Here is a 20826-nt window from a genome sequence, read left to right on the forward strand (position 1 = left end):
CCGATACCGATAACTAGGCTGGACCACACTGGCCGATACCGATTAATCGACAGATAGTTTTTAAAATGGATGCTGAACGGAAATAAATAGTGCTCTACTAACATTTGTGGTTTTCTAATCAAAATATAAAAATATGTCACACAACGGACAAAAGTGCAGCAAAAAAACTCACAGCTATCCGGTATCACACACATTGGACGCGTCACATTCAATTCAAGTGACGGTCTACAAGACTTTATTTGATCACCAAACGGGCAAAAGTATACTGCTGTCCTTTCTCCACTAATGCAGCATCTAGTCAACAAATTCATTGCTTAGTAATGACATGAAAACATGCAGTACAGTATACTATACACACCCTTTGGTTGTTGATGTTTTAAATCCACCTTTGAAGTGTCCGGCTTTGTGCACCGGGCAGTGTCACGTGTCTAAACAAACAGCACGTGCTGTCAGTGATTTCCGTCACTAGAGGCCGATCTCCTGCAGTATAACAAAGACTATAGGGACTTTGCTGTATAATGACGACATTCTCAGCCGCTCCAGCAACGGACTCAACCCGGAAAAAACTATCGGCATGGATTTTTGCCGATAGCCGATAGTTCAACTATCGGTGCCAATTAAAACCGGCAAAACCGATACATCGGTCGACCTCTAATAAAAAAAATTATATATCTTGCTTCCAACCACAATAGCACAAATGCTTCTCTAGCTTGACTTAAAGGGATAGTTCACCCAAAAATTAAAATTGTATGTTTATCTGCTTACCCCTAGGGCATCCAAGATGTAGGTGACTTTGATTGACTTTCGATTGGTTTGTGTGAACTGAACAGTATTTATATCTTTTTTTTTTTTTTTACTTCTGATTCACTGCTATGTCCTACTGTCCTGAGTGCTTGCACAGCCATTGACTGCCATTATATGACTGACAGACAGCAACGGTTTGAGTTAAAAATCTTTGTTTGTGTTCTACTGAAGAAACAAAGTCACCTACATCTTGGATGCCCTGGGGGTAAGCAGATAAACATCATGTTTTCATTTTTGGGTGAACTATCCCTTTAAGGCATTAGTGTTTACAAAGCAAACATGCAAAAAAAGTCAAACACCCTTTACAAAAAAGGTAAAAACTATGTTGGGCGATTTTGAAGTTGGAGTTTTTTGCCATATCCTACCTTTTTGAACCGGAGTACGCAGACAAGGAACTAACTGCGCTTGACCTTTCCAGTATGATTATATAATGTGTGAAGTTGCGGACATGCATCTTGGAGCATTTGTGGTTAAAAAGTATGTTTTTATTTTATTTTTTTTAAATGATAAATCATTTTACTAGATGAGACCCTTATTCCTTGGCTGTGATCGTGTAGCTTTGATGCTGCATTGAAACTGCAATTTGGACCTTCAGCCCTTGTAGAGTGTTTTCACTACATCTCATCAAATGGAGTTAATTAGTTAACAAAGGTTCGGGAGTAGGGCCGCGCCTCTACAAATTACCTCACTTCCTGAATCCTTCATATATCGGGCTGCCTCATACTGTGCTGTTTGACTCTTTCTCTCGATCCCACCCTTCCCTCCCCTTCTCATCTAAGCAGCTAAGCTCATTTTCTCCTTTCAGGTTGAATCGGGGGGTCCTAATCTTCCGGCCTAAATATACAAATGAGATGATACCCCCACCCTGAGTCTCTCCTGGCCGTGAATCCCAAACGCCCAGATCAACCTGACCATCTTCCTATCCGCTTACCTTTTTATCCTCTTCCTATTCTTCCCTAATGTTCTGAGCAATAAACCATTCATTATCATATTTTGTCGAGGTGTGGTCCTTGCTCGTGAATCGGCCATATAGGCGGCACTGAATGTAAACAATGCCACAGAACCTAACGAAGCTCACATATTTTGCTGATTATTACTGCTGAAAATGATCAATCATTGTCTTGTTTTGTACTAATCGGTCGGACCAGGAAAAACAATGTTATAATAAATCAAGGAGAAGACTGCAAAAAACTGTTTGAGGAACTAAAGGCCTTTGTGGTTGGCCAAACTGAACCAGGATTTCCAAGGCAAGAATCTTGACAACATTTCTGTTCGTTCTTATCATTTCTGGTCAGGTAGGTGAAATATTAAGCTAATACTCAAAATAATACTGCTTGTATGTATCTTTACCACACAAAATATTGCAACCTCTCCTGCTTACTAAGTCCTTCTCTATATGATTTAGCAGCTTCCACACGTTTTTTTTTTTTTTTTTTTTTTTTTTTTCCATAGTTTAGACAGCATGAATTAGCAGAACAATGTATTCAGTATTTATGGTGCAATCCATGCTGTTGTTTACATCCGAGTATCGTCGATATGGCCCCTCATCCGGGTAACTAACCATATCGTGCGTAACTGGACTTCAATGGGAGCCAACGGGTTGAACGTCCAAATTGCAGTTTCAATGAAGCTTCAAAATCCGAGGAATAAGGGTCATACATAGTGAAACGATCGGTCATTTTCTAAAAAAATAAAAACTTATGTATTTTTTAACAACAAATACTGGTCTGGGACTAGCTTGACTAAACGTCAAAGTCTTTGTTCACATAGACTACGTACACACTTAAAATTTCAGGAGAGACAACCGTATTTAAATGCAGGAGTAAGTCCAGTATATTACCGTTCCATGTGTGTGTGAAACCGCAGTCACTCCCGCATTTGCAACCATTTAGCAACATTTTGTTGGCTTGCCGGAGTGAAAGAATCCTCCTTTTGTCCGCCGATTTAACTACCGCTTTTGTCCGAACTAAACTACTGCTAATAGTCTGCTGTGTTCTGTTTATACTCGGGAAGCTGCTTCAGAGAGCGCTGTTTTACAGTGTTGCCATGTCCTCATATTTACAAGCGTTTTTAGGCATGTTGTTTGGTCTTAGCTCATAAAGTTAGGCACTTTATGGAGGTAATAAAGTGGTCTGTTGCAGATATAATTTAAAAAAAAAATATATTTTATAAATTTATTTATTTATTTATTGGCGTTATAAAACATAAATCATTTGGGTGTTTTATTGTTTTTTTTTTTGTGTGCTTGTCCATGTTTATTGTTTTTTTTTCTGTCAAGATCTGGCAACACCGACACTTTACTGCAGGGCTCGTGAGCGCACCTAGACCCTTGTCAAAATGTGCTTCTTTCACTGTTATTTTCTTGCACCTCACATACAGACGAAGACACATTTCTGATGCGCGTTTAAATACGTCATTAACAACTAGTTCTGTTCAGTTCTGTACACAATGCACAGAATTTCAGTAAATGCGGTTGTCACTCCAGTGTTTTTGTGAATTATGTGTGTACATAACGCGATTAAGGAGTAAAAGGTGAACTGACAGCCGAATTTAGCTGCAGTGCGTAAGGTTACGTGGCCATATTCACGTTTGAAAGGTCACGCATGACGTAAGAGGAAGTACGGACCCTGTGTTTACACAGCGAACATGCAAAGAAAGTCAAATACCCTTTACAAAAAAGGGTAAAACAACGACATTTTTAAATTGGAGGAGAAAACAAGATGAGTTTTTCACCCCTACACTACCTTTTTGAATTGAAGTACACAGATGAAGAACCACGCTTTGACTTTTCCAAGGAGATTACCTAATGTGTTAAGTTGTGAACGTGCATCGCAGAGCTAGTGCAAGACAGAAAAAGAAAAAGACAGATTATGTTGCTAGATAAGACCCTTCCTCAGCTGGAATCAGAGTATGAGCGGAGTGGTGTGATTTTAAACGGAGTGAGATTTTTTAAAAGCCGGAGCGTGGTGGATTTCACTCGCTCCAAGAGTGCTCCACTACTGCTCCATCACAGGTACAACTCATGCCAACGGCCCGTAATAAAACTGCATATTTAGCAAGAACTCACATGTTAAACGTAGTCAGCTAGCTTCATATAGATGGATCACTGAGATCAGAAAGAATGTCATGATTAGCTGGAGCGGAGTGATTATTGAACGCTTGGAGCGCGGAGGGGAAATTGTTGCCGCTCCACTCCACTCACATACTCTGGCTGGGATTGTGCAGAGCCCTTTGATTTGGACCTTCAACCTGATGATCTCCATTTAAGTCCACTATATGGAAAAAAATCCTGCAGTGTTTTTCTCAAAAACCTTAATTTCTTTTCGACTGAAGAAAGAAAGACATGAAAATCTTGAATGACATGGCGGTGAGTAAATCATCAGGGAATTTTTATTCTGGAAGTGAACTAATCCTTTAATAATCAGATCTCTTATAAATGACAGATTTATGTAGCAATATAAGACTTACAAATATGTACAACTCGTATCACAGTACAGTTTTTAGACTTAAATAGAAATTTTATTTTGCATAAAAGAGAACTGTGGAAAAAAAAAAACATTTGCATTAGCACAGAATAAATCAAATAAAAACTTCACAGAAAGATTTCTCACATTATACACTTAAGAACAACACTCTTTAATGGAATTTGTAGAGCTAAGGCACTTCCTCTGTAAAAGTGACTATATTTATATATACAGCATCATCTCAAAACACTGCTATGGCCATTTGTGTGTGTGTGTGTGTGTGTTCTGAGATCATACTACACTATTTAATACTTTGAAGCAAGTGTAATCTGAAAATGTTTAAGTCCAATCTTATATGAAGAAAAACATGACAAATGTGTTAAAGATGCAAATATAGTGAATTAAATATCAATCGGACAAGAAGTGCACTTGGCCTTTAAATGTTCATTTGGGAGAAACTGTCTTCAACCCTTGATACTAAAACAAAGTACCTTCTGCAATTTGTTCTTGGCGGAGAGCACGAACACTGAGACATCCAATCATAAGCTACAAACAATAGCTGATTAAGCTATAATGTTGATAACGACAGTGTTATGATACTGTATAAGATAATTTTTCAAGCAGTATCAAAGTCTTGTTGGAACATGACGACGACAATAATTTAAAGATATACTGTATATGGTCACACATTAATAATACACTGACTTGTGGTACCAATAAATACGTCTACAGCGGCACAATTACAGACACTGTATGGCTGTGTGTGTCACACACTGGCTTTAAGGCATTTAGCATCAGTTCTGTGCTTATGTACATCACTAAAGTGTCCACCTTTACGAATTGACGCATACTGATACATATCATGAGATCATGAGAAAACTATTTGACACTGTGCACGAATAGGGTACAATTAGGTGTTCAGTTACTGTTTTAAAGAGACACAAGTGTGCTTCGCTCAACACTCAAGTGTTTTCACTAATGTTGAGACACTCCAGATTTGTACTTGATGATTCCTCTGTTTAAGGTACGGCAAAACCGGTCCAAATGTAGCACAGGTCTACTGTGTTGTCCAAAAAAATCAAAGCAAGGAAACACTGATACAGTACAGGTACTAAATCTCAGGAGAGTCCCCTGTCTGTGTGAGTTAGTGTATTTTCTTGAATTCAGATTCCTCAGACCACATTATGAGCAAATGATCAAAAAGAAGTCATTCTCTCCTTAATCCCAAAAATGGGCCGTGTGTCTTCATCCTATGTTTGTGTTAGAGAGATCATCAGCAGGAGGAAGTGACATCAGAGAACTTCGTGTTGTGAGTTAACTATTCTACAGTTGGCTGTAAGTGTCTTTAGCCATTTCATCATTTGGAAAGTCAGAAAGTCACATCTACAGGAAATGCTATGCTGTTGTCCTCTTGCTCTCTTTGGAGCTGAAGCCATTATACTGCTGACAAATCGATGCGGTTGGCTGAGTTGGTGCTTTTGTCCCATGTGTTCATCTTTGTGGGAGTCACACCGCCCTTGTTGCCGTTCATCTGCAAATGAAAACCAGATTAATACAGGTTCGGGTTCCAATACACTTGTGAAAAACAAGTGTGTAATAGTAATTAAATGAATAATGTAATAGTGTTTAAATAAAAGCTCACTTAAGTATAGAGTGTACACATTTCTTAACATACTTAAGTACACTTTTAAAAAGTGCATTTTTGTAATAATGTAAAATTGAAAGTTTTATTGTAAAGTACATTTAAAGGGATAGTTTACCCCAAAATGAAAATTCTGTCATTAATTAGTCACTCTCATGTTGTTCCAAACCTGTAAGACCTTCGTTTATCTTCTGAACACAAAGTAAGATATTTTTGATGAAATCCGAGAACTTTCTGACTCTGCGTAGACAGCAACGCAGCTGACATGTTTGAGGCCCTGTTGTCAATGCGTGTCGAAGACTGACATGGAAGAGAAGAAACTGTTGAAAGTTTTTTTTGTTTTCTTTGCACACAGAAAGTATTCTTGTAGCTTCATAACATTACGGTTTAACCACCGATGTCACATGGACTATTTTAACGATGTCCTTACTACCTTTCTGGGCCTTGGTAGTTGCGTTGCTGTCTATGCAGGGTCAGAAAGCTCTCAGATTTCATCAAAAATATTTTCATTTGTGTACTGAAGATGAACAAAGGTCTTACAAGTTTGGAATGACATGCCGGTGAGTAATTAATGACAGAATTTTCATGTTTTCACTATCCGTTTAAAATATTTTATAAGAGTCCACTTATTTTAATGTGTTGATTAACACACTAAAGCACATGTAAAATATATGATAATTTTAACTGTAGTGTGTTATTTGATACAGTGGCATGTGAAAGTTTGGGAACCCCTTGCAGAATCTGTGAAAATGTGAATAATTTTAACAAAATAAGAGAGATCATACAAAATGCATGTTATTTTTATTTAGTACTGTCCTGAGTAAGATATTTTACATATAAGATGTTTACATATAGTCCACAAGACAAAAAAAATTGCTGGAATTAATAAAATAATGTCCTTCAAAAGTTTTGGAACCCTTGGTTTTTTATACTGCATGTGTACTGGATAATCTATGACTGTTATTTTTTTGTTTGTTTTGTGATGGTTGTTCATGAGTCCCTTGTTTGTTCTGAACAGTTAAACTGAGCACTGTTCTTCAGAAAAATCCTCCAGCTCAAGATTCTTCAGTTTTCCAGCATCTTTTGCATTTGAATTTCCAGCAGTGACTGTATGATTTTGAGATCCTTCTTTTCACACCGAGGACAATTGAGAGACTCAACTATTTAAAAAGGTTCAAACATTCACTGATGTTCCAGATGGAAATATGATGCATTAAGAGCTGGGGGTGAAAACTTTTTGAATTTGAAGATTAAGGTAAATTGTACTTAATTTGTCTTCCAGGAAACATGCATGTATCTTCTGCTGCTTTTGGAGGGGAATACTAAATAGAAAAAATTATATTTCAACAAAATAAAAAAAACGTGGACATCTTCATCCTGTTCAAAAGTTTTCAACCCCCCAGCTTTTAATGCATCATCTTTTCTTCTAGAGCATCAGTGAATGTTTAAACCTTTTTTAATAGCTGTGTTTGAGTCCCTCAATTGTCCTCAGTGTGAAAAGATGGATCTCAAAATCATACAGTCACTGCTGGGTTCAAATATGCAAAAGACCTGGAGGATTTTTCTGAAGAACAGCGGTCAGTTTAACTGTTCAGGACAAACAAGCGACTCATGAACAACCATCACAAAATAAAACAAAGAAACAAAAAAAACAAAACAAAAAAATAGTTGTAGGTCATCCAGGTAACCACACACAGTATTAAGAAGCAAGGGCTGCCAAACGTTTTAAAGGGGGTTATTTTAATAATTTCAACTATTTTCTTGACTTGTGGACTATATGTAAAAATATTTTATGAAAAAATATCTTACCCAGGACTTTACTAAAAAAATAACATGCATTTTGTATGATCTCTCTTATTTTGTTAAAATTATTCACATTTTCACAGATTCTGCAAGGGGTTCCCAAACTTTTGCATACTGCTGTATTATAATTAAAGTTTTTTTTTTTTTTTGACATGTTCTAATTTGCAAATTACAAATATATTTAAATACATGACACAAGTTTCATTAGGAATAACATTACTTTTTAATTATATTTAGTTTACCATAAATGCTTGTCAGTACATTCAGCACTTCACTTTAACCATATTTCAAAGACAACAGAAGTAATTATAAAATAAGATATAAAGATGTACTCAAGTATCACTTGACTGGGTCAAAAAAGCACTCTTAAGTTCAACTAACTGCATTTAATATAAATTTAAACTATAATACATTTTAATTGTAAATAACATGCAGTTAAGTGTCATTACATTAAATTCATTAAAAACATTAATAACATTCATTTTCAGGGTAGGGCTAAAATCACTGTTCATGAACAAAAATGAAAAGAACTGGAATTACTCACTATATCTGAGTTGAAAGGTTTGACGTTGATGTTGCGGATTGAGCTGCTGGTTAAAGTCCACACTTTGGTTTTGTGTTTGAAAGCAGCCCTCACCTGAAGAGCAGTAATAAGACATTAAATCTGTTAACAAACAGCATGGCTTTAATATCAAAAGCAGACAGCAATACTCAGTGTTGGGAAGGTTACTTCGAAAAAGTAATAGGTTACAGATTACAAGTACAAATGTAAAATGTAATAAGTAGTGTAACTATTTCAATAACTTTATTAAAAAAAAAAACTAAGTACAGTTACTTTTTGTTTACTTTTCTAAATGTGACTCTAGAACACAAAACCAGTCATAAGTAGCATGGGTATATTTGTAGCAATAGACAAAAATACATTGTATGGGTCAAAATTATCGATTTTTCTTTTATGCCAAAAATCATTAAGATATTAAGTAAAGATCATGCTCCATAAAGATATTCTGTAAATTTCCTACCGTGAATACATCAAAACTTATTTTTTGATTAGTAAAATGCACTGCTAAGAACTTAATTAGGACAACTTTAAAGGCGATTTTCTCAATATTTTGCTTTTGTTTCAAATAGTTGTGTCTTGGCCAAATATTGTCCTAAATTAATCCAAACCATACATCAATGGAAAGCTTTTTTATTTAGCTTTCAGATAATGTGTAAACCTCAATTTAAAAAAAATGGCACTTATGACTGGTTTTGTGACACAAATGTAAATTTCAATTTTTTCTGTTTTTCTAAACTGCTAACCATTTTCAAACATTTAAAGCAGGCAGGGTTAAATTTACAGTAGTACTCAACACTGAATACGGTCAGACTTTCTAAATCTTTCACCACTTGAATTAATATTATAATAATTTAATTTTAAAGCTCTGCCACCACAAAATCAGAAATCAGATTGTTCTAAGGTTAAATACAGATTTAAAATTATAAGATATAGTTGAATAGCTATGATACTATTTCTGAAATCAAATCTTTGCGTAGCTATAACAGAAAACACTAACAATGTCTTAGAAAAAAAGTTAATGTAAAAAATAAAGCATACACAAACCCAAATAGGAAATAAAAGAGTTATCAAATAAACACGTGTCCTTTTCTGTGTTCTAAACTCCTGAAACATTGTTTCATATTTTAGAGCAGTCAAAACAATTTAGGAAAGAAATCAGTTAAATATGTGTGTTTGTGTATGAAAACATTCAGATGTAACCCCCTCTAACCCCCCCTAACTCCTAACAGATTGCAGTTACATTTATATAAATTACATTACTGAATAGCGTTAAACGCAACTATTTACTCCCCACCACTGGTAATAGCTTGACATTGCCTCTCTGTAAGTGCATTTAGAAAATGCAGTATCAACTCATCACCACTAGATGGCGATCACACTTTAACTCTATTATTTACATCAGTTTGCTGTTGCTACGTCAGACATTTTCCCCTGACATAAAGCACAGACTTCTGACACAGCTGCACAAACACACTCTTACCTCAGAGTTTAACAGACAGTGAAACAGGAATATGAAGAAGCCCTTTGAGAAATAAAAGAAAAACAACAGATAACACTAAATGCTGTGGAAATGTCAATTCACATCTGCTAAAGTTCTTACAAGTCAGTCCAGGTCCAGAGTCATTTCAAACATTGTTATGTCCCATATTTTTTAAAGCTGCCTTTGTTTGGCAAATGCGCTATTGACTTTGGAGGCTGTCAACTGAGTGGAAAGCAATCAGTTTGCTGGTCAAATTGTTGTGTTACACAGTAGTGATGTCTGACCTGTAGTGAGTTAAACACTGCAAACATGTACTGGAAAAGCAGGGAGTGGTCGTTCACCGCCAGAACCCCAAAGATCCACGATATGCCCAGAATGGGTAAGAGCACCGCCACCGCTTTAGTCGTAAGCCTAGAAAGAAAAACGCGCACATGTGAAGAAAAAAAAAAAAAAAAAAAAAAAAAGAAAAAAACGCATGATGGCTGATATTACAATTATGAGATAAACTCACTTTACAGAATTGGCATCTCCGTGAACCTTATAGTTCTCAGCGCTGATCCTGGATATGATTCGTGTCACAGCTATCAAAATGCCAATGTTCACCTGGACGGCAGAGATTACAATATTACAAGTGTTTCTTTCATGGTTACCTAATGCAGTGCATTTAAAACATCTTATTAACAGCTGCTTACCATTATGACAAACAGAGCAGGGGCTACAAATGCCCAAATCGCTCCATTCTTCAGAGAGAGCCAGCAACTAATACAGAGAAAGACAAAGCAACAGGGCAAATGATCCCAGTTAAGTCATCTTTACTCTTCAAATTGGACATCTGTTTATGTCATGACCCATGGTGTTGCAATGGTAACTTACTTGCCAACCTCTCCGTAGCTGTTTAGTGACGAGGTCATAGACACCACACATATGACCAAAGGACATCCTGAGTAAAGACGTGAACAGTTTTAGAGGGACGTTTCAGAAGTAACAATTTCAAGCAGTGCAATTAATTGAAAAGTACTTCAAACTATTTTCTAATTCATGTATAATTATTATACACAGACTTGTATACAAACTTTTAATAACTAATTTGTCACACCGTGAATACTGGATGAGAAAAAAATCCGTAGTACAAAAATAAAGTTTCAACAGACCCAATAAAGCATGCGCTGAGTTTGGTGGGTGGCAATTGAGAACGAATGGAGAAAGTCACATGAGAGGAGGCAAAGCCTCCATCGCGATATGATTGGATGCTACTGGTTATGATTGGTTCATGCGATAAATCCCGCCTTGTGTGTTTGTGCACATTCTGCATTTATGAATCAGTCTGAATGCACAATATAATGGTGTTAATGGGAAAACTAATAAAAAAGTACACTCTAAAAAATGCTGGGTTATTTTGTTAACCGAAATGCTGAGTTCAGCCTGTTGGGTCATTTTATTGGGTTGTTTTTAACATTTTTTCCCAAGTGCTGGGTTATTTTTTTAACCCAAATGCTGGGTTAAACTTGTTGGGTCATTTTATTGAGTTATTTTTCATATTTGTTTTGTAACTAAGTTGCTGGGTCATTTTTAACACTGGGTTATTTTTTCTACCTAACCACTCGCTAGATTAAGCCTGTCTCTGACAAAACAAACCAGCTGCTGAGTTATATTCAGATCGCCGGCTTTTTGAGTCATCCACATGAGAGAGCGGTTCTCAGTGCCACCGATTTGGTGCACTTCTTCAGCGAAATAAAGGTTTGTATACATTTAATTTAATTTATAATGCCTTTACAGTGCTGTAAATTGTATTATTTTACGCAACACAACATAAGGACGAGATGTCAGACAACTGCGTCAGGAGCACTCACTTCGCATGATGGAAACAGTCACGGCATCTTTCAGCTACGAGTGAAACGTGAAGTTTGCAGTTACCCCAGCAAACAGCAGCCCTTCACCGGATTTCAAATGTTACTTTTTTATGACTAAAATGCTTGTTAAACGAGTTTAAATATGTAAGTATGTATGTAATAAGTATGTAATATTGCAAACTATGCTGTATTCACATGTTGACATCTGTGCTATCGTATAGTAAACACCTTTTTCAAGGTAAGGTTGACATTTGCGTGGAATTACCCTATAGAAGATTTATGTTTTAAACAAACTGCACTTTTTTTAATATTAACAATTATAAGAAATGTTTACTGAGCACCAAATCAGCATATCTGAATGATTTCTGAAGGATCATGTGACACTAAAGATGCTGAAAATTCAGCTTTGCCATCACAGGAATAGATTACATTTTAAAATACATTCAAATAGAAACCAGCTATTTTAAACTGTAATAATTCTCAGCATATACTATATATAGCATGAAGAGTGTGTTGTCAAATCCCTTTCTCCCTCCCACCATATGTTTTTGTTACATAGGAATGACGTGCTAAAAGACAAATGTTTGTAGGAAAAAACCTGGAACGTGTTGAAGCTAAAAATACCTTGCTGTAAAACCCAGTGTAGAAGTTTTCATATTATGTCGTAGGAACTAAAATAAGAACTTTTGGACTGTAGCCGCCTGTTTCGTGCCACCATAAATAAAGAGCCGTCTGGCTGTGCCAAAGGCTTTTAGAAAGGGGAGTAAACTTCAATCTAAAGTAATGACTAAAGTTTAACAAAGCCTGTTTTCTTCATCCACACTGAGCGTATCACCAGTGTAACTATGGATACAAATAAACATGTCTATTTATTCAACACTTTATCATATGTAATAATGGAAAACACCTTTGGTTATCACAGTGCCAACTTTGCATGTACTAATAAAAGTGCGTATTGATTTACTTCAAGGCCCCTTGTAGTGCTGGCAGTGTCATTTTATGTGAAAAAAAAGACAAAAGGCCGATTATAAACTGTTCTCAAAAGAGCGAGAGAGCACATGTTGTCTATTATCCCATATGCACAATTGAAATCGGGGCAATTAATAACAGTGACGGCATCATTAGCGATGACCCACTGAAGACTGGCTGCCCTTTAATCTGCCAACATCTCAGACAGACCGTAGCGCACAAGCGTCTTCTTTTCCTCCCTTCTTCAACGACACTGCCACATCAGTCATGGCTGAGGGAGGAGGCTGATTTCTCTCAGCGCTAATGCTTGCCGTGGGACAACCTCATTTGACTCTCCTGGGTTTGTACATTACGCCAAATCGGGTCGTTTAAGGCAAATGAAACTGATCCGATGTTTTCCTTTTCAGCATGTGTGATTCTGTTAGTCAGTTCGACCATGTCTTTGTGATGAAGTTTATATGAATGTGTGTGTATCTGTAGTATTTCCGTGGTGTACATACCCCATCCGATGGCATAGTAATAAAAGTGTTTGCTGCCCTCTGAGCCGAACACCTTGATCACCATGCTGTAGAGGTGCAGCCCTTCCACCAGCATCCAGGCGAACGCACACAGGAAGAAGAAATGCAGCAATACGGCCATGATCTTACACGGGAGCTGGGAGAGAGAGAGGACATTTTCATTCACTGTGTCTAGACAAAATGCACTGCAGCGAAAACCGATACTACTTTGTGAATCTCATCTAACGCAACACATGTTGTTAAAACAAACATATGGGCGACAGCGTGGTTGAGCTCGATGATCTCAACAATGACATTACCATAGCAAGATTTCAGCCAAGTCCTCAGACAGAGGAAGCACAATCAAATGAATCTGTCCGTAATGCTGGAGGCATGTTAGGAGATTAGTGGAGTCATCGGCTCTTTCCAGCTTATTAGATTTCTTTATGTAATGACAACATGCTGTTTCTGATACTGATGATGATACGATAATCACCATAGACAACAAACTAAATTAAACACAATCACGCACTGTAAATGAGTTGCTGATGTAATTCGGACATTTCATAAGCAAGCATCTTCCAACAGTATTTGTGCAGACACTGTCAATTTTATTTTAGTTAATACATTTTTTTTTCCCACTGCTGTTTTTAGTGCAGAACTGCGCTATACAACAAAGATGACTTAATCAGGATTATTATCATTAACTGAAACTAGAACTAAAACATTTTTATTAATTAAAATAAAGCTGAAACAAAATTAAAAATAAATATTCGGATTTCAGTTAGTTGCTAAAGCAACATTTCTAATTTGCATTTAGTGTAGAGTTGGGGTACTCGGACTCAGGTCTGGTCTCGAGTACAATTTTTAGGTGACTTGGACTTGACTTCGGATGCATTTTGACTCGAGCCTTTCAGACTCATAAAATATCCCGAGTCCATCCGAGTCCAGAGACAGTTGACGGAAATGACTCCATGCATTATCACGAAAGTGATATTTAGTATTTGCATGTGTTTTTAAGTCTTGTCCAGATGGCTACTTAAAAGCTGACGGGTTTATGTGCGCACACACACTCAAAGCGCGCTCACAGAATGCACCCCTCAGTCAGTGTGCGAATGCCGAGTTCTCCTTTGCTTCTAATAGGTTCTGGTATTGCTACACACATGCTCGTCTTGGAGACTATTCATGTAAATGAAGTCGGTTTTGTCTTAAGTAAACCTGAACAGTTGGGAGAAATACTGATGTGTCAAAATATTTGATCTGTGCGTCAGATCTTAAAGCGACAGCAGCATAAACCTGCAGCCGCCGACCACGTCATAAATATTAATCAAACAACAAATGAAAAAGAGAAAATCACTCACTGTTCTTGACTGAATCACTTATGAACTGTAATAAGAATAATCTAAAGATTTTGCAGTGTTTTATTTGAACATTTATTACTTCATGAAATGTCTGTAGTCTATTTCTGTAGTAGCCTTTATATAGACCTACCTAAAACTTAAAAAACTAAAAATTCTATTTTTTAAAAATATTATTTCATTTGTATTTTTGATTAATATATTTATTAATACTTTTGCTTGTACGTAATACTTGGAGTGTTTACTTGCCTTCGATAAGCTTTGGAATGTTTTACTTACGGCATCTTTACACAGCAAAGGCGGCACAGAAACCAAATCTGAAGCGGCATAAAACCACGAAAATGTGCATTTACACAGACGGTTTAATGCTGTTCTGAAGCAACATAAATGCATTTACACAGGAATTAAAATACATCTTTTAAAATAACTACAATTTTAAAATTAGTTTTAACAAAAACAAATGCTATAAAATTAAATAATGAATATAAAAAAGAACAAATAATATAAAACACGAAATAAATAAAAACACGACATTTTAAAATGTAACGGCAATACATTTAAATTTCCTGCGCGTACTACAGTGTATCTGCGTTGGACGGTTTGTCAAATAGTTAGCTTCAGACAAGACGACAGACAAGACAATGGTGGAAGTTTGGCAATGCTTTTATTTTAAAAAGCCTGTTGACTTTTGCCATTATCTGTGGTTATTTTGAATGTTTTTATTTTTTTGTTTTTTTTTGAACATTTGTTTCTTATTTATTTGGTTCTACGGTGTTTGCTGATTTTAACTTTGTGTAATTTATTTCTTATTCACTTTACTAATAAACGTTTTACGTTTCTTATATTTATTTGGTTCCTTTTATGTAGGCCTAGCCTAAGTTATTTGTTATTTTATATTAGGCATATAGCAGGGTGTAAGCTATTTGTATTCGTTTTGTTAATAAAAGCGAGCGAAAAGAGGGAAATTTAAGATATGTGCCATTGAAGTTCGGAGCCAGTTTCCTACTTTCCTCATAACTGAGAAACTTGTTTCTGATGTAACCTAACAGTTAACTTGCAAAAGCAGGAAAATAACGAAAAGAGAGTCCTCTCTATCAAGACAAGCTGAGAATCATGAGTCGCGACTCGCGAGGATATGGGGATTAAATTGAAATTAATTTACCCTACTTATTCTACCCACTAAAATAATAAGATAATATAAATAAAATGAAAAAATGAATTGAAAATGAAATCATGATTGGCTCTCATCACGACTGTTTCGCGTTTCATTTACACTGAATCAAAACAGCATTGCGTCGCCTTTGATACTAGGGACTGAGGTCAGACCCGGCATATTTTAGGTCTGCTTTAATGCGGCATTGCGTCTTTACACTAAATTCTGAGCTGACACAGACCCGCTTTAGAGCTGCCTTAAATCGGCTGTGTAAAGATGCCTTTACATTAGTTGATTCGTTTTTTTTCTGTATTGAAATTATTATTATTTTTTAAACATGGTGGCAGTTTCTACACTGTAAACCCTAATGCTGTCTTTACTTATACAATCAAGTAATGTTGACTAAACATTACTTAAAATTTTGCATTTTGGACCTATTACTTAAAAATATGAGTTCATTTAACTTATTTACTATCAAAATGCATAAACTTAAGATTTCAAGTGTTGTGAGCTCAAAATCATGATTAATCATTTGAAAAAAAAATAATTTTCAAAAGTCATCTTGAATGTTGCATTTTCAGTACAACTGAAATATTTGAGAGAACATCACATAAGCTGACTTCATAAATTAATGTTGATTTTCCTGAAAAGGTTTTTTTTTTTTTTTTTTTTTATAAATACTCACCATTATAGTGAATAGTGTTACTTTTGGTTGGGCACTTGGAACTTTGTTTATATTATTATAGTTTTCTTTCTGTTGTTGCAACAATGCAGCATGAAATCAGAGTTCTTTGATTTCAAAGAAAGAAAAGTAATAAATAGATTTCTTTTAGAAGGTGATCTATGTTCTAATTAAATCATTAGGTTTTTTAGGTAATTAAATCATGAGTGTTTTTCATGCTGATTAATGATTTTACAATTTTACTGTTTTTCTTTTTTTTATAAACACTATAAGAAGCTTTTAACTGCGTTTATATAATCTTTTAATATTTGGGGTAATGTGCATGAGTCACACACAGACTTCAACATTCAGCATGTGAATCACAACAATGGTAACAACTCAATTTTATTTATTTTTATTAACTATCAATAACCATTTTATGAGCTTTTTTGTTTGTTTTTTGTTGTGCTACTACTGACATGACTTGCAGTCAAATATAAGAACATTGTTTAACAGTTTTAAGTTACATTTTCATGTTGAGTTAACTTAAATATACAAGTACACTTAAAAAAATGAATACCAAGTGAACAAAATTGTTTAAGTACATTGAATAAGTGCTAAGTTTGTTGAACTGAATGATTTAAGTACAGTCTACAAACCCGCCAAGTTAAATAAACTTAAATATGCACGTTTTGGAAGATTCCATTACTCAATTAAATTGAGGCAACGAGTTTACTCAATCAATTTAGTCCAATTAACTTATTAGGGTTTTCAGTGTAGCTTCAAAGAAAAATAGTTTTTCTAACATCTTTGCAGCAAGAGTTTTTATGGGTCCAAAAACCACCTTGGGTGTGCATGATTAGAAAATCATCCATCAATTATTCCTTATACAATGTAATTTATTGTCATTAATGTAACTATAAATGCATTCAAAAATAAAACAGGTGTGAGTTGACTGTGACTTCTGGAAAGTATATGTAGGGCTTTATGCAGAGTGTATGCCATTGTAAAGACTAGGTTTATCCCTCACAGCCTTATTTTCATCCAAGAAAAAAAAAAAAAAAGTCATATACAACCCAAAACACACACAGCCACATTCAGAGATAAGAAGTGCCTTTTCTGCTCTTAAGGTCCCATTCACCAAGATACCTACTCTTTTACCCCCACCCTTGAATTTATACATTTACTACATCAATGAATAAACTTCTGTTACATGACTTATCTATATATGTTACATGAAATCAAAAATCAAATGGCAAGATCCACTAGAGGTTTGCTTTTCTTACATTTCAACTGATATTGCATTTTCCTAGTTGTAAAGGTTAAAAACAGGGGTGCCCAAACTCGGTCCTGGTCCTTGGATTAGCTCCAACTTGCCTCAACACACCTGCCAGGGGGTTTCTAGTATGCCTAGTAAGAGCTTGATCAACTGGTTCAGGTGTGTCTGATTGGGGCTGGAGCTAAGGACACCGGCCCTCCAGGACCGAGTTTGAGCACCCCTGGGTTAAAACAATGTTAAGATACTGACAAACAGTAGTGTTTCCTTGAACTCGGACTCGACTCGAACTTGGCCCTTTGGGACTCAGACTTGAGTCTGACCCATTTTGGACTCGGACTCGATTGGTTAAAGACTCAGACTCTACTCAGACTCGACCCCAATACTAATTTAGTGCAAAGCCTGAAATACACTACACGATTTTTGCACCGATTTTCCGCTGATTTACAGTCTGGAGAAGTCGACGTGAGTTGCCGAAAGTCAGAGCCAGTCTGCAGATTTGAGATTTTCAGACGATTTTAGAACACATATTGTTTTCATTTGTCATGCGTCTCCTAGCAACAAGGCACATGTTTGTGCGCGAGTTTGTTGTGATCGGAACAACTTCAAAGTCTGCTTTGAAGTGTGATCCACAGTCGTGTAGTGTATGATGGACAGTTTTCCTCTGTCACTATTTACAAAATTGGTAAGTGTATGATGCCTAGTGTTTTAAAAATCTGTTCAGATTTTAAACATCCTGTAGTGTATTCCAGCCTTAAGCTGAGGCGCTAAAATTACTACTGGCAAATAGAATGAATAAAAACTAAAATTAAACTAAATTAAGCCTAATCTATGGAAGCTTGTTTCTGCTACTGAATTAAAAAAAAAAGGTAATTGCGACTTTTATCTCGGAAATCTGACTTTTTTTCCCTCAGTATTGTGAGATATAAACTTGCAAATGCAAGTTATAAAGTCAGAATTGTGAGATAAACTCATAAATATGTTATAAAGTCAAAACTGAGTTATAAAGTGAGAATTTTGTGATATAAACTCACAAATGTGAGTTATAAAGTCAGAATTGTGAGATTTAAACTCCCAAATGTGAGTTATAAAGTCAGAATTGTGAGATTTAAACTCCCAAATGTGGGTTATAAAGTCAGAATTGTGATATAAACACAAATGTGAGTTATAAAGTCAGAATTGTGAGATATAAACTACAAGTGTGATTTATAGTCAGAATTGTAAAATTTAAATGCTCAAATGTGAGTTATAAAGTCAGAATTCCGAGATAAACTCATAAATGTGTTATAAAAACAAAATTGTGAGTTATAAAGTGAGAATTTTGTGATATAAACTACAAATGTGAGTTGTAAAGTCAGAATTGTAAGAAAAACTCAAATGTGTTATAAAGTTAAATTTGTGAGTTATAAAGTCAGAATTGTGAGATATAAACTACAAATGTGATTTTATAGTCAGAATTGTAAGATTTAAACGCTCAAATGTGAGTTATAAAGTCAGAATTGTGAGATATACACTCACAATTGTAATTTATAAAAACATTTTTAAAGATTTAAAGATTATAAGGATATAAACTCAAAATTCAGTTTTTTTCCCTATAATTGCAAATTGTTATCACTGAATTCTAAGAAAAAAGTCAGAATTGTAAGATAAAATCCCGCAATAACATATATACAAATATGAGTTTTAAATTCGGAATTTTGAGAAATAAACTCACAAATGCAAGTTATAACATAAGAATTGTGAAATATAAACTCATAAATTTGAGTTATAAAGTCAGCATTGCAAGATACACACTCAAAATTGTGAGTTACAAAGTTTTAAGATATAAACTCAAAATTCTTTTTTTTTTCTTATAATTTTTATTACTGAATTTTAAGAAAAAAGTCAGAATTGTAAGATAAAATGCCGCAATAACCTTTTTTTTTATTCAGTGGTGGAAATGGGCTTCCATACTAATCAGTAATATTACAGGAAAAAGGGGGGAAAACAATAAAAGAACAAAAGCACATAACAAAACTGACTAAAATGTAACTAAAATTAACATGAAAACAGTATAAAAATAAAAAAACATATAAAAGTATAAATAATAAGTTAATAAATTATTGTTAATATATATATATATAACTTAAATCTAAATTCTTTTTATTTTGCCTATATATCTATTATTTGTAACTAAAGAACTTATGATTAGTTCTTATTATGATGCTATCTCTTATTGTGTTCAACAACGGAGGGCCAAAACGGCTAAGAACCACTGATTTAGGGTTAACCTGTGACAGTGTTAGATGGACTCACCGTGCCGGGATTGAAGCGGAAACTGATGAGCAGAAGGATCTGTGCGACTAAGATCGCAAATGCCAAGTTTGCATGAATATGGTAACGCTGGTTACGGATGGTGCTAACGGACCTGTATGCACAAAAAACAGAAATTGTGCAACATTAAAAGCTATTAGTGTTTTTATATTTCATAAATCAAACTGGAACTGAGAAGTTTAGCCATGTGAATAAAACATTTTTGACCATATTTAACCAGTAGATTAAAATCACGCATACTCGCAGAGCATTGTGGGATACTTACGACAGCACGGCGAAGGTGACCAGTGTAATTGCCAGGCAGAAAATAGAGATAGAGCAGCCGATGTAGCTAATGGTGGATAGCGCCACCTGGTGTGCCTCTGAGAGCTGAGATGGAGACAAACATGACAGCACAGGCAATGAGATAACGAAAACGTCTGAAGTTGGCCTAGTGTACAACACCGAAGGGAGTTAAATGAACTGAAAACCCCAGATGTAACCACAAATCAGAAACACTGAATACCACAGCAACAATGCACTGATTGTAAAGTCAAAGGTTGCCGATGACCAGCTGTACTGGGATTGATGTTCGCATAATATTAAATGACTTGACAATTTCAAGATCATTTCATCAGAAGAGGCCTGCATGAACCTGACAATAAATCAAATAAATTCTTGGAACAAGCGCTTTTCATAGAGCGCACTGACTATTGACCAACGGTCTTGCTTTATGTATACAAATATCTCTATATTCAGTCTCAATGCACATGAAAGGATTAGTTCACCCAAAAAAGATGTCGTTCCAAACCCGTAATACCTTTGTTTATCTTCGGAACACAAATTAAGATATTTTTGATTAAATCCAAGAGCTTTCAGACGCTCCACAGACAGCAGTGCAACTGACACATTCAAGGCCCAGAAAAGTAGTAAAGACATCGTTAAACTGGCCTATGTGACATCAGTGGTTTAACCTTAATGTTGTGAAGCTACGAGAATACTTTTTGTGTGCAAA

The 20826-nt window shown here is 35.4% G+C and overlaps 1 protein-coding gene across 2 annotated transcripts in view; it reads right to left on the reverse strand.

Moving 5' to 3' along the window:
* Positions 1-4361: 4361 nt before the first annotated feature.
* Positions 4362-20826, reverse strand: part of adgrd1 (adhesion G protein-coupled receptor D1) — a 74437-nt gene continuing 57972 nt past the window's right edge. For both annotated transcript variants that reach the window (XM_051118034.1, XM_051118035.1), the window contains 10 exons: positions 20098-20201; positions 19815-19926; positions 13075-13228; positions 10629-10695; positions 10448-10514; positions 10267-10358; positions 10040-10166; positions 9756-9797; positions 8258-8350; positions 4362-5799 (listed from right to left, as the gene is read on the reverse strand). In XM_051118034.1, the coding sequence (XP_050973991.1) occupies positions 5704-5799; positions 8258-8350; positions 9756-9797; positions 10040-10166; positions 10267-10358; positions 10448-10514; positions 10629-10695; positions 13075-13228; positions 19815-19926; positions 20098-20201 (954 nt within the window). In that variant the 3' untranslated portion in view covers positions 4362-5703. The remainder of the gene's footprint in view (positions 5800-8257; positions 8351-9755; positions 9798-10039; positions 10167-10266; positions 10359-10447; positions 10515-10628; positions 10696-13074; positions 13229-19814; positions 19927-20097; positions 20202-20826) is intronic.

The sequence above is a fragment of the Labeo rohita genome, chromosome 8 (assembly GCF_022985175.1).
Source record: "Labeo rohita strain BAU-BD-2019 chromosome 8, IGBB_LRoh.1.0, whole genome shotgun sequence".
NCBI classification, from domain to species: Eukaryota; Metazoa; Chordata; class Actinopteri; order Cypriniformes; family Cyprinidae; genus Labeo; species Labeo rohita.